This window comes from Macaca fascicularis, chromosome 6, assembly GCF_037993035.2.
Source record: "Macaca fascicularis isolate 582-1 chromosome 6, T2T-MFA8v1.1".
Lineage (NCBI taxonomy): Eukaryota > Metazoa > Chordata > Mammalia > Primates > Cercopithecidae > Macaca > Macaca fascicularis.
In genome coordinates, this window is record NC_088380.1 from 144,283,677 (window position 1) to 144,302,270 (window position 18,594).

The window sequence follows — 18,594 nt, forward strand, 5'->3', positions numbered from 1 at the left end:
TTCCTAATCCTGTCCCTGCTCCTACCTACTACCCTCCGAAAGGCCCCAGTGTGTGTTGTTGCCCTCTATGTGTCCATCCCTTAACTAACAGTAAATGCAGTAAATGCTCTAAGAACCATCATTAATGTTTACTAATAATTTTCCAGGAATATTTATGTTAAATGTCTGATTTTGGCAATGCTAATTTTTAAAGTATATATATATGCCAGAAAATGTCACAGATTTTCAAGATGCACTCTTATTATCATCTCTACAAGATGACTGAAAGTGACATTTTGAAAATACCTTTTAAACAGCTCCACCTAATGTCACTGCTGCTGAGATTTCTGACTCCTCCCTTCCGGCTCTTCAGTGGCCTTCAGTGCCCACTGGATTCCAAAGCTCACTCCTCTGTGCAATGATTCCAACTGCAGGGATCAGTGTCTGAAATGAAGCTACAGATTGTCTAGTGGATAAATAATCCAAGAAAGAATGGGAGATGTTATGACTTTTTGAGAAGAGGCTAACATGTCATAAACTTTAAAAAATAATAATAATAGAAATGAAGAAAGAAAACAACAGAAGATGAAAAGAATAGCAAAAAAGCTGGAAATTTCCGACAGGTAAGAAAATGGGAAACAAACCTCTAAAATGCTTAAGAAAAATATTGCAAATGTGTTTATCCAATGTGTATTTCATGTTAGAATAATCCAGTTTTAAAAATAAGTGAGGATCATTAAAAATTGGAAATATAGTGCTTTTAGGCTAAACTGTACTAGATGCCTTTTTACGTATATGATTTGGAAAAAACCCTACAGTTGTAGAATGCACTACTGTAAGAAAATTATAAAAAGAAATCACCAAAAGCTAGTATTGGCACAATGGGGTTTTAATTACTTTTGTTTATCTTTTAGTAAATAATCTTAAAAATCTGGTATACTTATTTTCACTGGCAGAGTTGAGATCTCCTTTCTTAATGCACTTAATGTTTTATTATTTTAAAGAACTGAAAACCCCCACATTCCTAAAATGATAAGTTCGGTTATTAACCTTCAAAGAAAATCAAAGTCAATTTAGACAAGCTGTGTTGGCTTGTTTTTAAAAGAGTAGCTTTGAGAAGCGTGTATATTTTCCACTACCACTTTATATGGGTTCAGGCAATGGTCAAATTCGAGGAAAAAAAATATATATATAAATCATTTTCAGCAGAGAAAATCAAAGTACATGTAATAAAAGAATGGTTGGGTCAAATGTAATCCTCAAGTCTTAAAAGACAGCACACACTTCTGCAATAGATAGATATGAAATTTGATGTTTGGAATAGGTGAATAGTTGAATAACTTAAGGAGGTTTGCATGATGTTGAATAACCAGGCCAATTATACTTTTTAATAACGCTGTAAGAGATTAGGCATTTGTTTCTTGATGCTTAGTGTGGTTACTTAATGTAGTACTTTGTTCTTAGGGTAAGCTCTAAGATGTACCTTTACAGAGATTCTAGTCTATTTGTTTTCATGGAACACAAATGATTAATTTGACTGATTTTTTTAAAAATTGAAATGACCAAATAAACTAGAAATATTGTTTTGTATATGATTTAGGAAGTAGACGTCTGTTCCTGGCTCTGCAGCTAACTACACAACCATGAGCCAGTCCACTAGATCGTAGTTTCCATGTTTGTAAATCAGAAATAAAGTATCATTCCTATCTAGAGTACAGGGCTACTGTAGAGATCAAGTAAGATAGCAAGCCTTGTCAGCACATGAATTATTGTTGAATTAATCAATGAACAATGCAGTGCTTTAAAAATCATTAAGCCCTGAAGAGTATGAGACATTATCTGTATCAGCACAACCACAGAATCTGTATTCTTAGAGATTTAAGAAAAAGGAGAGAGAATTCTATGAGAGATGCTCACAGTGTGGTCCTACCCTATTTTGGGATCCTCACATATATACTCGGGGTTGGGAGATGTACAAAACTTTACCCAAAGCCATAAACTCTCTGAAGTTACATAACAGAATTTTGTTCACATAAAACAAATAGAAAATGTTCTACTTCTTTGCTTTTAAAATTAAGAACAGGAAATACAGAACTTGTTATAAGAACTATAAAACAGGAGGCAATAGAAAATCATGGAAAGAACACAGAACTCTCTGGAAGCCAGAAGACTTGGGCTCTGGTCCCTGTTCTACTAATATTTAACTGCAATGCTGCAATATCTGCCAAATGGAAGGAATATATTAGCGGACCTTTATAGTCTCTTTCAGATCAAAGCACCATAGCCCCAAATGAAATAGAACAAATAATGTAAAATACAATTTTTCTATGCTATGGACAATTAAGGGAAAGGGGGAAAACAAGAGTAGAGAATAAAACAGATGGACAGAAAGAGAGGAAGAGAATAAATGGTAATGAAAAAAACAGACCAAAAGGCAGACACACACAAACTCTACCCCCAGTTGCCTCCCCCTCAAAAAAAGAATTATATGACTAAAGAGACAGAAGAAAGATACACACTAACAAAATGACACTCAGATGCAGAAATAAATACGCACATAAAAACTTTGGTGGAATTATGCTCTTATTTTGTTCATCTTAAAACTTTAAACACAAAACTACCCAAAAAAATTAACATAATGTTGTACTTTTACATTAAAAGGCATAAACTGAATTAGTTCAAAGCAGGTGCCTCATGAGCTAGATACAATCAAGTTGAAGGTTTAGGATTAATTGCTGCCATATGCTACTAATATTTTTTAGCAAAATGTCGCCTGATAATTTGAGATCTCACTTCCATGGGTCAATTCCAACCAAACAAGCCAAAGATGAACTCTCCTAAAATAGAAATGTATCCCAAGAATTTTTTTATGAACCAGGGCTTAGTATTTTGCTTCCAGATAGGCAGGATTTAAATATTTTAACTTAATAGTTACCAAGTATGTAAAGTGTAAATCCCACATTGCCATTTAAAGTCTGTATTTGGGCATTTTCCTATTTAATCTTCTCTGTATGGTGTAGAGGGTGCTGGATAATGTAACTCCAGCACTCTCCTTTGATTCCCTCCTAAGATGAGGCCCTTCAGACCTACAGGCTTTTCTGAGCTCCAAACTGAGATAATCCCCATTCACTATGAAGTCAGCCCAGATTGACAAGAATAGGCAACACAAGGGCTCCCGATGTTTATTCTCATCTCTATCTGCTAGGAACCCTGCAAAATTATATGAGTTTTCATATCTGTAAAGAGAAAACCTGCAAGATTCATAGGAAGCTTTTCTTTCTTGTAGATAATAAGAGTTGGAAGAAAAAACACACAAGACTTTGCTGGGTTTGTTTGGTTTTAGCTAACTCCTTGGACTTTTGTGTACTTTGGTTTTTCCCTCTATGAAATGGAACTATAACAATCCCACTCCTCACTAACACAACTGGTGATGGAGAAATAAACAGCATAGCAGATATGAAAGCACTTATAGCTCTTTGGAGGATGAGGATTGGATCAGTTCAGTCCAACTGTCTGAGACATTCAACAAGAATAACAACAACGATAATGAGCACTTGGGTTTGAACAGGATTTAACAGTTTATACAATTTTTTTAATTTTTAAAAAACTTTCAAGTTCAGGGGCACATGTGCAGTTTGTTATATAGGTAAACTGCATGTTGGTCAGGTGCAGTGGCTCACGCCTATAATCTCAGCACTTTGGGGGGCCAAGGTGGGCAGATCACAAGGTCAGGAGATGGAGACCATCCTGGCCAACATGGTGAGACCCCTGTCTCTACTAAAATACAAAAAAAATTAGCTGGGTGTGGTGGTGCGTGCCTGTAGTCCCAGCTACTTGGGAGGCTGAGGCAGGGGAATCACTTGAACCCAGGAGGCAGAGGTTGCAGTGAGCCAAGATTATGCCACTGTACTCCAGCCTGGTGACAGAGCAAGACTCCGTCTCAAAAACAAAAAACAAACAACAAAAAAAAGTAAATTGCATGTCATGAGGGTTTGGTGTATGGATTATTTCATCACCCAGGTAACAAGCATACTACCCGATAGGTCATTTTTCAATCCTCTCAAAATGTTTTAAATATATTATTTCATTGGCCTTTATAACAAGGTATGAAGTAGGGAGGCTATTTTTTATTTCATTGGACAGATAGAGAAATTGAGGCCAAGAGAAGAGTGCCTTGCCCAAGATCAAACGGCTAGTAAACAACAGGACACGTCTCCTGACACGAAATATAGTGCTCATTCTAGTTTACCAAACTACATATGCAGTTCATGCCTATTTCCTTTCATTCCTATCCTCCTTCAAGTGAGGCTTGCTTCCCAGGAGGCCTCTAATTAGAAATCAAAGCTTTCTATCTCTCATGTATAGTTCTAATCTATCAACTGTATAGAGAGCTTAAATTTGACTTGAAATTCTCCTTTGGTCAATATCTGTGAACTCTGGGTCTCATGAGTCATCCAGGCCTTAAACTTTCCTTTTGAATACCATTATTTGTAAATTTTGCTATTTCACATATTACCACAGTGTCTGTTAAAGCAAACTAAATATAGCTTGAGAAGGACTCCGTACTTCTACATTTGAGTCCCTGTGGATGAACTGTAACCTAGCTTAATAGGCAGACAAGATTGAAAACCTAACTTAGGAGTATGCGCCTGTAACAATAGCTGAGTCTTGGCCAGTCCCAGCGGTCATACTTCAACCACTCATAGACTGCTAAGCATTCAAACTGTGTTCAAAGAAGGTAAACGTCAACCTGTAACCAATCCAGCTGTTTCTGTACCTCATCTCCAATTTCTGGACATCATTTCCCTTTTTTTTTATCTGTAAGTTTGTTCTGACCACAAGGCATCCCTGGAGTCTCTCTGAATCTGCTGTGATTCTGGGGGCTGCCCAATTCACAAATCGTTCATTGCTCAGTTAAACTCCTTCAAATTTAATTCAGCTGAAGTTTTTCTTTTAACACATCTGAGCCACAGATCAGTTCCTTGGATCCTCCCTCCTCGGCCTCCCAAGTAGCTAGGACTACAGGTGCACACCACCATGCCCAGTTAATCTGTGGTATTTTTATGCTGTTCCTCATTGTGTTTTTCATTGTTGAAACCATGACAGACCTAAGTATTCTTAAGGTGATTTCTTTCCAATAAGAAACTGTTAAGCCTTAGATCTCAGAGGGAATGTGAGAACAGGCCATCATAATTTCAAATAGCAAACAAAATTGCATTCCCTTTCATTCCTATTGCTCAGTTCCCTTTATCAACATTATTTATGTTGTTTTCCTCAAACTCCTAAAGAATAAACCAAGATGAGGTTTTTTTCCCCCTTTGCTGTCTTTCCAAGTTTTCTCTTTGGGCCAGAAATCCCAGCACTTTGAATGGCAAGGAATCCTTCAAGCCTGTTGTACATCGTGGTATGAATAATTCTACTGAATATAACCACCCTAAACTATGCTGAGCCATAGAATCAGAGCCTGCTTTTCCTCTGGAAGTTAGAAGAAGGGATCTGCAGGAAGGAAGAACTGGAGGAATGCTTTTTTTGTTGTTGTTGTTGAGGCGGAGTCTCGCTCTGTCACCCAGGCTGGAGTGCAATGGCCGGATCTCAGCTCACTGCAAGCTCCGCCTGCCGGGTTTACGCCATTCTCCTGCCTCAGCCTCCCAAGTAGCTGGGACTACAGGCGCCCGCCACCTCGCCCGGCTAGGTTTTTTTTGTATTTTTTAGTAGAGACGGGGTTTCACCGTGTTAACCAGGATGGTCTCTATCTCCTGACCTCGTGATCCGCCCGTCTCGGCCTCCCAAAGTGCTGGGAATACAGGCTTGAGCCACCGCGCCCGGCCTGAAATGCTTTTTAAATGAAGTTAATTCTGGGTAATAGCTCACTAGACACTGGCTGCCTTCCTTGCCTTGATCTCCAAAATCTGAGCAATGTACCCAGAAACTGCCTATGGCTTCAATCCCAGAGAGTGGAAGAAGTGAAAAGAAGAGAAGGCATATGCTATTCCATAGCAGACATGTTCTGTAATTCTGGCTCCCAAACTAAAGGCTGTAGACTGTCTCTGGGCAGTAGAACTGACAAATTTTATTCAACATACATATACTGAGTACCTACTATGTGCTCTATGTTGGGGCTGAGGGACAAATTCAGATGTGTGTTCTCACTTAATCTTCACAACTACTCAGATAGATAGATATTATCTATCCCTGTTTTACAGATAAGAAAACTGAGGAGGAAGGGTAACTGACCTACATCAAATTCAGACAGATACCAAGAAGTGACGCTCCAACTGGAACCTGTCTTAGTCCATGTGTGATGCTTTAACAAAATAACACAGACAAAATATCACAGAGTTATAAACAATAGAAATTTATTTCTCACAGTTTTGGAGGCTAGGAAGTCCAAGATCAAGGTGCCAACAGGTTCAGTGTCTGGTGAGGGCTCTTCTCTTCCAGAATGGCACCTTGTTGCTGTGTCCTCACATGGCAGAAGGGACAGAAGAGGCGAACTCACTTAGGGCCTCCTAATCCATTCATGAGGGCAGAGCCCTCACGGCCTAGTCACCTCCTAAAGGCCCTACCTCTTAATACTGCTGCACTGGGGATTAAGTTTCAACATGAATTTTGGAGGGAACACAAACATTCAAACAAACCATAACAGAATCCAACTTCAAACACAGTACTCAGGCCTCCACAACACAATCCCTATCCTCCTGACTTTTTATAGTCCATTGAAGCAAGTGGGTGCACAGTCAGGTGACCCTAAAAAAATATAGAAGTTGGCCAGGTGCGGTGGCTCACGCCTGTAATCCCAGTACTTTGGAGGCTGAGGTGGGCAGATCACGAGGTCAGGAGATCGAGACCATCCTGGCTAACATGGTGAAACCCTGCCTCTACTAAAGATACAAAAAATTAGCTGGGCATAGTGGCACGCACCTGTAGTCCCAGTCTCCTGTAGTCCCCATCTCCTGCCTCGGGAGGCTGAGGCAGGAGAATCGCTTGAACCTGGGAGGTGGAGGTTGCAGTGAGCAGAGATCACACCACTGCACTCCAGCCTGGGTGACGGAGCAAGACTCTGTGTCGAAAAAGAAAAAAAAGAAAAACAGAAGTTGATAGGGATAGAAACACATTTGGCTGCTTCTATAGTTAACAAGATGCTGTTACCTTCCTTGCCTCATGAGCTCTAAAGACTAAACTAGCGGGACAAAGAAAGCACCTGAGATGAGATGAGAGGAGAGTAAAGGTACAGAGCGATCCCCTGGATATTTGTTCTCTGTCCTCTCAGGGGCTTTGCTACCCCTAGAGAATTATCCATATTAAGAACTTGCATTAATATTCTGGGTTCTGTTTCATTTTTTAGGGTCTCAAGAGCATGCTCAAGTCATTCACGTGTTTCCATCAAATACAGACACAGATCAGGGAAGATTAAACCCTACTAATTTCTCATCAGATGCCTCAGAACAAAGTGCCTTCCAAGAACTAATGGTCAAAATATCCACCCACAAGACAAATAAGCTTATAAAATCTCTTCTTACAATCCTGACAAAATGGAAGTTTCCCTAAACCACCCAGCATCTAATACAACCAGCACAAAGAACAACTCAGCATTTTTTTACTTTGAGTCCTGTCAACCCCCTTCTCCAGCTTTACTCCTATTACTTATAGCCTATACTGTGGTCTTAATTGGGGGCCTTTTTGGAAACCTCTCTCTCATCATCATCATCTTTAAGAAGCACAGAAAAGCTCAGAATTTCACCAGCATACTGATTATCAATCTCTCCCTCTCTGATATCTTGGTGTGTGTCATGTGCATCCCTTTTACTATCATCTACACTCTGATGGACCACTAGATATTTGGGGATACCATGTGCAAACTCACATCCTATGTGCAGAGTGTCTCAATCTCTGTGTCCATATTCTCACTTGTACTCATTGCTGTCGAAAGATATCAGCTAATTGTGAACCCCCGTGGCTGGAAGCCCAGTGTGACTCATGCCTACTGGAGCATCACACTGATTTGGCTGTTTTCCCTTCTGCTGTCTATTCCCTTCTTCCTGTCCTACCACCTCACTGATGAGCCCTTCCGCAACCTAGAACAAACCTCCCCTGTATCTATCAAATTTGAACTGCAGCTTATTTGTATGTTAAAAATGTAACTGTAAGCTGGACTCAGCAACTTACACCTGTCATCCCAGCCCTTTGGGAGGCCAAGGTGGGAGGATCACTTTTGCTCAGAAGTTGAAGACCGGCCTGAGCAACACAGTGAGACTCCATCTCTACTAAAAATACAAAAAATTAGCCAGGTGTGGTCATGCATACCTGTAGTCCCAGCTACTCAGATGAGAGGATCACCTGAGCCTGGGAGATCGAGGCTGCAGTGAGTCATGATCACACCACTGCACTCCAACCTGGGTGACAGAGTGAGACCCTGTCTCAAAAAAAAAAAAAAAAAAGTAACTGTATTTTCTTTTGAATAAAAAGTAATATTTCTGTGAACACCTGTGATTTTTCTATTGTGCTTTTTCTTGCACATTAGCTTTCACATTTTCCTCTCCTGAAAATCTCTTTCTCTCTTCCTCCTTCCCTTCTTCCCTTATTCTCTCTTTATTCATTCTCTTCAGGATTTCTCTTCTCTGTTTTATCATTTTGGAATAAAGAACAACAAAAGCACTGCAGAACACACAAACGAAATAAAATCTAACCATCTCATGGCAGTAGCTGTAAATGTTACTTTACTTACTTGGTAAAGAAATGCCGATTCTAGGCTGGGCATGGTGGCTCACGCCTGTAATCCTAGCACTTTGGGAGGCCAAGGTGGGCAGATCCCTTGAGGTCAGGAGTTTGCACCAGCCTGGCCAAAATGGTGAAACCCCATCTCTACTAAAAATACAAAAATTAGCCACGTGTGGTGGTGAGCACCTGTAATCCCAGCTACTCAGGAGGCTGAGGCAGAAGAATCCCTTGAACTGAGGAGGCAGAGGTTGCAGTGAGTGGACATCGTGCCACTGAACTCCAGCCTGGTCAACAGGGCAAGACTCCATCTCAAAAACAAAAAGAAAAGAAAAGAAATATGATTCTAGTTGCCATTACTAAAATGATTCTGATCAAACCACTTGATGTGGTTTTGATGTGTGTCTCCTCCAAATCTCACGTTGGAAAGTGATCCCCAATGCTGAAGGTGGGGCCTGACGGGAGGTGTTGGATCATGGGGGCAGATCCCTCATGAATGGCTTAGTGCCACTGCCTTAGTGATGAGTGAGTTCTCACTCTGTTAGTTCAGATGAGCTGGTTGTCTACGGAGTCTGGCACCTCCTCCTCTCTCTTGCTTCCTTTCTCGCCATGTCATATGCCAGCTCCCCCTTCACCTTCCACTATGACTGTAAGCTTCTTGAGGCCTCACCAGAAGCTGAGCAGATGCTGGTGCTATGCCTATACAGCCTGCAGAACCACGGGCCAAATAAACCTCTTTTCTTTAAAAATTACCCAGCTTCAGGCCAGGCGTGGTGGCTCAAGCCTGTAATCCCAGCACTTTGGGAGGCCGAGACGGGCAGATCATGAGGTCAGGAGATCGAGACCATCCTGGCTAACCCGGTGAAATCCCATCTCTACTAAAAAATACAAAAAACTAGCCGGGAGAGGTGGCAGACGCCTGTAGTCCCACCTACTCGGGAGGCTGAGGCAGGAGAATGGCGTAAACCCGGGAGGCGGAGCTTGCAGTGAGCTGAGATCCAGCCACTGCACTCCAGCCTGGGCGACAGAGCAAGACTCCATCTCAAAAAAAATAAAAAATAAAAATAAATAAAAATAAAAATTACCCAGCTTCAGGTATTCCTTTATAGCAACTCAGAACAAACTAACACACCAGCAAAAGCAGGAAATGGCATCAAATTCTAATATTCCTCCCTCCTCTCACCCACATACATATACCCAGTCTCCTCTAATCCCAACTTGCACCCTGAACATGCAGAAGAGATCTCCTGTATATGACTAAATAGTATGGTGTTCTTTCCTCGATAAGAGCAATTGTCTTCCATAAAGATGTTTTGTTTTTTCTTTTCAACTTTTCTTGAGCAAATGGTATAACTATCAATAATAGTCTTTCTTGTGTTTATGTTTACCTCAAAAAAGTAGTGAATTAAATGTATTTTTAATGCATGCCTTCACCTTTAAGGGGCTTACATTCTGACAGGTGGGTGAACACAAGTCTATAAGCAGCTACTTCGAGAAGAAGGTATAATGGAAACATAAACCAAATATTGTGGATAAAACTCATATATGAGAGGAAACACGGAAAGACTTCAGAAAATCAGCCTTTATTTCCTCTATTTTTGCAGTATCTGTGGATAGTTCACATCAATTTGGTCTATCATTGAGCAAACTGGTGTATGAAACAAGGTCTCACCTCCCTCTCTCCAGTTGCCAGATAAGCCTTTTAGGAGACTGGACTTTCATGTTTGCCAGATAGTCCTGGAAACAGGTTCCTCTAGCCAGCACTCCAAAAACCTCCTATCCCCCAACCTCAAATCATTTTGGATTGAGAATAATTTCTCATATCTTTAAAAGCTTCTAGAAAAGAAGACTATTAGTAGAATGAATAAGTGTTTATGTCCTCAAAGAATTAGTAAACTATCCTGAGTATGTCTGTCCAGTAAACCAGAGCTGAATGAGAAAATGCTAAAACATTCTTGCAACAAGTTCCCTAAGTTTCCTCTCTGCCTGAACAGCATAGTTCATCAGCATAATGAACAGAGTCAATCTCTATTCCTGTAAGCTTTGTTTTTTGTAGAATGATACATCAAGAAAAATATATTAAGCCCTTACTATATACTTAGCTTTGCATTTGGTATAGAAAAAGTACAAGACACAGCTTTAAAGAATTTACAACCAAGCTGAGGCTTTAAAGCATTTACAATATACCAGGGGAGTAATTCAATGTCTTGGTTTTGAAGTCTTTCCTTCTTTTCTAATTTACTTTTTAAAATTACAGTATAGTTGACAAAAATCATATATATTTATAGTGAACAATGTGTTTTGATATATGTATAATGTTATGAAATGGTTAAATCAAGCTCATGAACATATCCATCATCTCACATACTTATCACTTTCTGTTGTGAAAATATTTAAGATCTACTCTCTTAGCAATTTTCAAGAATCCAATACATCGCTATTAACTGCAGTCACCATGAGAGACAATAGATCTCTTGTACTCATTTCTTCTGTCTGAAATTTGGAAACTTTGACCAGTATCTCCCCAGTTCCACAACCACCCCTCAGCTCCTGGTAACCACCATTCTACTCTCTGCTTCTATGAGTTCGACTTTTTAAGATTCCACATAAAACTAAGATCATGTAGTATTTGTCTTTCTGTGCCTGGCTTATTTCACTTAGCATAATGTCCTCCAGGTTCATCTATATTGTTGCAAATGACAGGATTTCCTTCTTTATAAAGCCAAATAGTATTCCATTGTGTATATAGATATATATCTGTGTATGTGTCTGTGTATGTGTGTCACATTTTTTCATTATCCATTCATCCATTGATGGACATTTAGGTTGATTCCATATCTTGGCTATTATGAATAATGCTGCAATGTACATGAGAGTACAGATATATCTCCCTGATATGCTGATTTCAATTTCTTTGGATATATACCCATGAATGGTATTGCTAGAGCACACGGTAGTTCTAATTTTAATTTTCTGAGGAACCTCCACACTGTTTTCCACAATGGCTGTACTAATTTACATTCCCATCAACACGTACACAAGGGTGCCAAAGGCTTCCCTTCAGGCTAGGTTGAAAGCTGACTAAAGGAAAGTTAAGGGTAACTGAAGGCAGAGTTAATATCAAAGGAGGACTCAACTTACCTTTACACCCATAAGTGAGAATATACTGAGAGAAGAGGAAGCATCCTAGATGAAAGGAGAAGAGGGGAGTATTTCAAGATTGATTATTTCCAGGAATCCCTAAAATCCTTCCTGAAGTCACCCACGCAATAAATGTGATCATGCAATAAATTGAAGAAAGAAAAAGACGAATATTTCCAGTTGCATAAGGGAGGCAAGACAGGTCTCTCTCTCCTGTTTCTGCGCCCAAATCAAGCTCCTTGTTAGGCTGGGATAGTGTTTCCCCTGAGGAATGAAAAGATGTGTGATGGGGCCGGACACAATGGCTCACGCCTGTAATCCCAGCATTTTGGGAGGCCGAGGTGGGCGGATCATGAGGTCAGGAGATCGAGACCATCCTGGCTAACATGGTGAAACCCCGTCTCTACTAAAAATCCAAAAAATTAGCCGGACGTGGTGGTGGGCGCCTGTAGTCCCAGCTATATGGGAGGCTGAGGCAGGAGAATCGCTTGAACCTGGGAGGCGGAGCGTGCAGTGAGCCGAGATCGCGCCACTGCACTCCAGCCTGGGTGACAGAGCGAGACTCCACCTCAAAAAAAAAAAAAAAAAGAAAGAAAGAAAAGATGTGTGATGTTAGTGACAGAGCATATCTGTTGCATCTGGTCATTGACTGTTTCCTGCTATTCTCTATTTTAGGTAAATAACCCTGTTCTCAGCTAGACTGTGAACTTTCAAAGACCAGTGCTAGGCATGGAAAAAGAATTTAATACATATAGATCTCGAAAGTTACTTCTTTAAAAACCAAGTTAGGGCCAGGCACAGTGGCTCACACCTGTAATCTCAGCACTTTGGGAGGCCAAGGCAGGAGGATCCCTTGAACCAGGAGTTTGAGATCAGCCTGGACAACAGAGCAAGACCCTGTCTCTACAAAAACAATTTAAAAATTAGCTGGGCATGATGGCATGCACCTAGCTAACCAGGAGGCTGAGGCAGGAGGCTGAGGCAGGAGGATTAAGCCCAGGAGTTCGGGATTACAGTGAGCTATGATCATGCCACTGCACTCCAGCCTGGGCAACAGAGCAAGACCCTATCTTTAAAAAAAGAAAACGAAAAACAAGTCAGGCAGTCATTACTTACTTATTAAATGCCGGAATGTTTTCAAACCTATGTTCCATTAATTATCGAATGAGAACATAAAGAAATAATCCTAATTACACAGGGATTATAGTACCGTCAATAAGTCATGAAATTCTGAGACTTGAAGATTCCACTTAAACATTTCTCAACAACATTCTCTTAATTCCCCAGGGCTATTAGGATCCCCTAGTCACTGCTCCCACACGCTATGTATACCTACCATGCAGTACCAGGAAGACCTGTTTACATGTGTGCCTTCAAGGAACATGCATTCCTCAAAGGCAGGACTTGTACCTTATTTACTGTAGTAGCTCCAGTGCCAAGTACAGCATCTGACACAAAGTAGGGGAACTCAACAGATACTTGTAAACTGTAGGTGTAGAATAACATCTGGGATGACAAATCTTTGCTTGAAATTGGTGTGTGGATCTGAATAGTAAATGAGGACTATACCCTCTAGATTTAGTATCTGAAGAAGCAGAAAGCTAAATTTCCATCTGAAATATAAGAGCTCAGGATACCTACACTGGCAGGAGGACAAATAAAAACACACATTGGTCACAAGGAAGCTCAAGGGCAAGGTGGACTTTTATAGCTCAAATGTCATTTGCCAATAAGAGTTGTGCCAACAAGATAGCTGAACAAGTCCTAGGACTCGAAGAAAATGCTCTATTAACTTTTAATTAATTGCCTTGACAGGTTCTTGGAATAGCTTTTAGAAACAAAAGGCCTTCCAGGGCAACCAGCCTCCAGGAGAGCAGGCCCCATTATGATTCTATTAGAAGAACCAGATTCTCTCTAAAAGGCCAATGCAGGGCAGAATTTTATCCTTGTCAGTGAGCCAAATCCTTCTCTATTAAGGGAACATACAGCCTAAAAGTAAAAGCTATTGAGTTATTGATTTGGAGGCCATTTTCTACATCCTGGAGTCTCCAAAGATGCTTTCTGCTTTTCCACAGCAGCAGTGTCCCTTTCTTCTGGACACTGTCACTAGATAGCCTGGTTTCCTAATAATTCTAGTTATAAACCCTTCCTATTTTCTATGACATTTCTCAACAACAAAGACAAATATTTTAATTTATGTGTGTGTGCACACGCATGCACATGTGCATAACACTCAGGAAAATGTCTGAAAGAAAGTATCCCAGAGCATTAACAGTGTTTATCCCCAGGTGATGTGATAAGACTTTTGGGTAATGTGTCTTTATGTCTTTATTTCTTTCCTACTTGTTCCAGCTTGCTGCCTTTTTTTTTTTTTTTTTTTTAAGGTAAAACTCAATCAGTACTATTGATTTTCTAATTATTTGTTGCTGGTATATTAAAATACCAGCAATTTTTATGCTGACTTGTATTCTGAGCTCTTGCTAAATTCATTTACTAATTCTAATGATTCACCTGTAGCTTCTTTTGAATTTTCTGTGGACATAATCATGTTGGGTTGTTTGTCGGTTTTTTTGGTTTTTTTTTTTTTTTTTTTTTTTTGAGACAGGGTCTCACTTTGTCACCCAGGCTGGAGTGCAGTGGTGCAATCACAGTTCACTAAAGCCTCAACCTTCCAGGACTCTGGTGATCCTCCCACCTCAGCCTCCAGAGTAGCTGGGACTACAAATGTGTGCCACCATGCCCAGCTAATTTTTGAATTTTTGCAGAAATGGGGTTTCACCATGTTGCCTAGGCTGGTCTCAAATTCCTGGGCTCAAGTGATCTGCCCACCTCGGACTCCCAAAGTGCTGGGATTACAGGTGTGAGCCGCTGTGCTCGGCCTTGTGTGTGAATAATGACAATTTTATATTCCTTTCCTATACATATAACCTTTTATTTATTATTCTTATCTCATTGCCTAGTAGGGGTAAACAAGCAACTTCTTTGTCTAAAAATGAATGTATGTTTTTTTAAATTTTACCTTTAAAGAATATTTTCACCAGATATAGAATTACAGATTGACAGTTCTTTATTCCATTATTTTAAAGGTGTTATCCTATTGTCTTCCATAATTTCAGTTGGGAAACAACTCTTTTTTTTTTTCATTCCTTCTAAGACAATGTGGCTTTTATTCACTAGCTTTAAGATTTTCTTAATATCTTTGCATCGTGGCCAGGCTCTGTGGCTCATGTCTGTAATCCCAGCACTTTGGGAGGCCGAGGCAGGCGGGTCACCTGAGGTCAGGAGTTTGAGACCAGCCTGGCCAACATGGCAAAATCCCGTCTCTACTAAAAATACAAAAAAATTAGTCAGGCATGCTGGTGGGCACCTGTAATCTCAGCTACTTGGGAGGCTGAGGCAGGAGAATTGCTTGAATTCGGGAGGCTGAGGTTGCAGTGAGCCGAGATCACGCCATTGCACTCCAGCCTGGGCAACGGGAGCAAACACCATCTCAAAAAAAAAAAAAATCTGCACCGTGCCTTCTAAAGTCCTTCTCTCTTTCTTTTTGTCTCTTTGCTTAACTGTATTTCCTAAATATTCTACTAAGAACATACAATGCTTATATAATTTTTCTTAATGAAGGAGAAAAAAACAAAAACTTTTTTTAAAAACCTGAGAATCCAAAATGCCTGTCCATGAGGCAGTTGTGCTGCAAGGAGTCAAGAGACGTGGAATCTAGCTTGTGCTGTGGGCAAATTACCTATCCTTCCTAAGCCCCTGCTTCATTCAATCAATAAATATTTAATAAATGTCTACTATGTGCTTAAATACAATAGTGAGCAAGACTGACATAATCCCTGCCCTCATGGAGTTTACAGTCTAACAGAGATAATACTTTAAAAGTACTGTGATAAGGCCGGGCGTGGTGGCTCACGCCTGTAATCCCAGCGCTTTGGGAGGCTGAGGCAGGCTGATTACCTGAGGTCAGGAGTTCAAGACCAGCCTGGTCAACATAGTGAAACCCCATCTTTACTAAAAATACCAAAAAAAAAAAAAAAAAAAAAAAAAAATAGCCAGGTGTGGCAGTGGCCACCTGTAATCCCAGCTACTTGGGAGGCTGAGGCAGGAGAATCACTTGAACCCAGGAGGCAAAGATTGTGGTGAGCTGAGATCGCGCCATTGCACTCCAGCCTGGGTGGCAAGTGAAACTCCATCTCAGAAAAAAAAAAAAAGAACTGTGACAAGTGCTGTAACAGAGAAACTATAACATTATGAAGGTACTTAGGAGGAATTAACCTACTCAGGGGACAATGGGGACAGGAAGTAGATAAGAAAAACTTCTTGGAAGAAATAATTTTTAAACTGATATCCAAAGGATTAGGACTTAGCCAGGCAGAAATGAGGCTAGTTTTCTCTTAGTTGCTTTGTAATTCTGTGATTCTATGTTCCAACCTTCGTTACTGTTACTGTATCAGAATCCAAAGGAACATCACTTAACAGGTCCCTCCATTCATTAACTTAATCCTAAAAACACTCTTGTAAATAAGTAATGCTACTCCAATCTACAAATTTTAAAACTGTTAATTAAGCAAGTTTCCTGAAGTCACACAGTGGTGAATTCTGATCTGTCCAGCTTCAAATTCCATCCTCTTTCATTCATTGTTCAACTATCATTTACTGAGTACCCGCCAAGTTATCTGCCTGACACTGCGGATAAAGAGAACAGTTAAGATTGGATCCCTGCTCTTGATGAATGCACTTCCTGAGGGGGCAATGTCACTAATCCAGACAATTACAACATGGTTAGGTATTTAGAAAGAGGCAGAGTAGGACTATGCCTTTTCATCAGAATCGAATTCCCTAGCTTCTCCAAAAAATCCAGGAGGTACGTAAATGGTCACTGAGAAAGACTAGACAGATTGATAAATTTGCAAACCTATAGCTCAAATCCAGCATCCCTGACTGGCCTTGAGCAACAGTTCTGTCTGCTATCTACCATACCATTAAGCCAGTCTCTTCAGGTGAGGATCTTCCAGAGGAATGGGTATCCAAATGGCATGCAATCATCTTATTACACAGAATAAACAGGCTTTCAGCCTTCCCAAACTGATGAGGAACTTCAGCATTCACCTCACGGACTCTTAGAAAGACATATATAAGCTAATCACGCCTGCCATAACCTTGGAACATTTCATGGACATTTTCAGATAAAGCCCCTCCTCACCCATATGGTTTCAAAAAATACCCTGTCTCTGATTAAAAGGAATTGAGAGACGTATGAAACCAGGATTTCCGAGTTGTTCCCGGAAGAGCTTCAGCCAGGAGCTTTCACTAGCAGATGTTAAATCTGATTTTAGAGCCTAATGAAAATGCTGAGCTTCTAGCTTCGTGGAATGAGTCTGAGATATGATTTCTAAGTCAATAACTGAGTGGAAACTTGATCTACGGTATTATGTGAAGGTTCCTCAATTCTTCTATAGAACAACTAGTGGGAAACAGTTCATATGCTTACGCATCCTTCTGAGAGGCCACGAGGAGCATCCACTTACTCATACATTTAGAACTACAACAAAACTGCCTCTGGCGTTGGAGAGATGGGGACTATCAATGTCTCTGGAAGCCAGGAGTCCAAGGACTCTCATCCCAACTCTTCCCATGGTCTCACTGTGCTGCCCTAAGCATGCCACTTAACCCCTCTGTGTTTCAGCTCTGCCACACTGTCCCTCCAGTCCTTGGGTCCCCTCAGTGCATGTATACAAAGTCTATTCCTGTTGCCCAGCCCTTCTCTAATTCTACATATACCACTCTGCTTCCTGGCCACAAACTTGTTGCTAACAAAACTGTGAGCATCTCACTAGAAGATTCAGGACTTTATATCTTTTGACTCTCCCTAAGTGTACACTAACAGGCCAAATCTACTTGCTGAGTAAAGAAAAGATTCCCTGAGACTTCTTATTGGTGACAGAAGATTCAACCTTTAAAAATTACCCAAATTCGGGCCCGGTGCGGTGGCTCACATCCGTAATCCCAGCACTCTGTGAGGCCAAGGTGGGCGGATCATGAGGTCAGGAGATCGAGACTACAGTGAAACCCCGTCTCTACTAAAAATACAAAAACTTAGCCGGGCGCAGTGGCGGGTGCCTCTAGTCCCAGCTACTCGGGAGGCTGAGGCAGGAGAATGGCGTGAACCCAGGAGGTGGAGCTTGCAGTGAGCTGAGATCGCGCCATTGCACTCCAGCCTGGGCAACAGAGCGAGACTCTGTCTCAAAAAAACAAAAATTATCCAAATTCCCCAACTCCTAATGTATAAAAGGACTGAGAATCCCTTTGATCTATTCATCTTGCTGGAATAAGGAAATAAAAGATTAACATACAAGAAAGAAAAATAAAACATCTATTACTTACCTTCTCATGACTTCACATACATACAGTATCTGTTTTCTTACAAAGTTGTAAACAGTATCACCATTTACAATTATTAAGACCTCCATAATAATTCATCAAGTAGATATACCATCTTTTACTAACCATTCCTTGGTCAGATGTTTAGAATACCTTAAAACTTTTCCAAATTATAATATAAATAACACTGTGATGAACACCTTTATCCATAAAACTGTGACTGTATTTTGGATTATTTCCTGAGGTTAGATATCCAAAAGTGGATCTGCCAGATCATTGGTAATGAACATTTTTATTACACCTCATATGTATTACAAATTTTATGATTAATTCTTAAATATCTTTCAGCTGCAAGATACAATTCTATTGCTAAAATAT

The 18,594-nt window shown here is 40.4% G+C and overlaps 2 protein-coding genes across 45 annotated transcripts in view; one reads left to right on the top strand and one right to left on the bottom strand.

Moving 5' to 3' along the window:
* LOC102118988 (myosin regulatory light chain 10-like) overlaps window positions 1–18,594 on the bottom strand; it is a 113,152-nt gene that overhangs the window by 17,054 nt on the left and 77,504 nt on the right. For 13 of the 44 annotated variants that reach the window (XM_073994314.1, XM_073994305.1, XM_073994329.1 and 10 more), the window contains one exon: window positions 6,901–7,039. The exons of 5 other annotated variants lie outside the window; for them this stretch is intronic. In XM_073994314.1, the coding sequence (XP_073850415.1) occupies window positions 6,901–6,929 (29 nt within the window). In that variant the 5' untranslated portion in view covers window positions 6,930–7,039. Of the gene's footprint in view, window positions 1–6,900; window positions 7,040–8,704; window positions 9,006–11,835; window positions 11,881–18,594 lie in introns of all 44 variants that reach the window. 26 more of the 44 variants (XM_073994311.1, XM_073994320.1, XM_073994316.1 and 23 more) reach the window with 5 other exon arrangements.
* On the top strand, window positions 7,370–8,456 carry LOC102120144 (putative neuropeptide Y receptor type 6). The gene is given in 1 exon segment (XM_065546796.2): window positions 7,370–8,456. A coding segment is annotated over 1 exon segment (609 nt). The 5' UTR covers window positions 7,370–7,511; the 3' UTR covers window positions 8,121–8,456.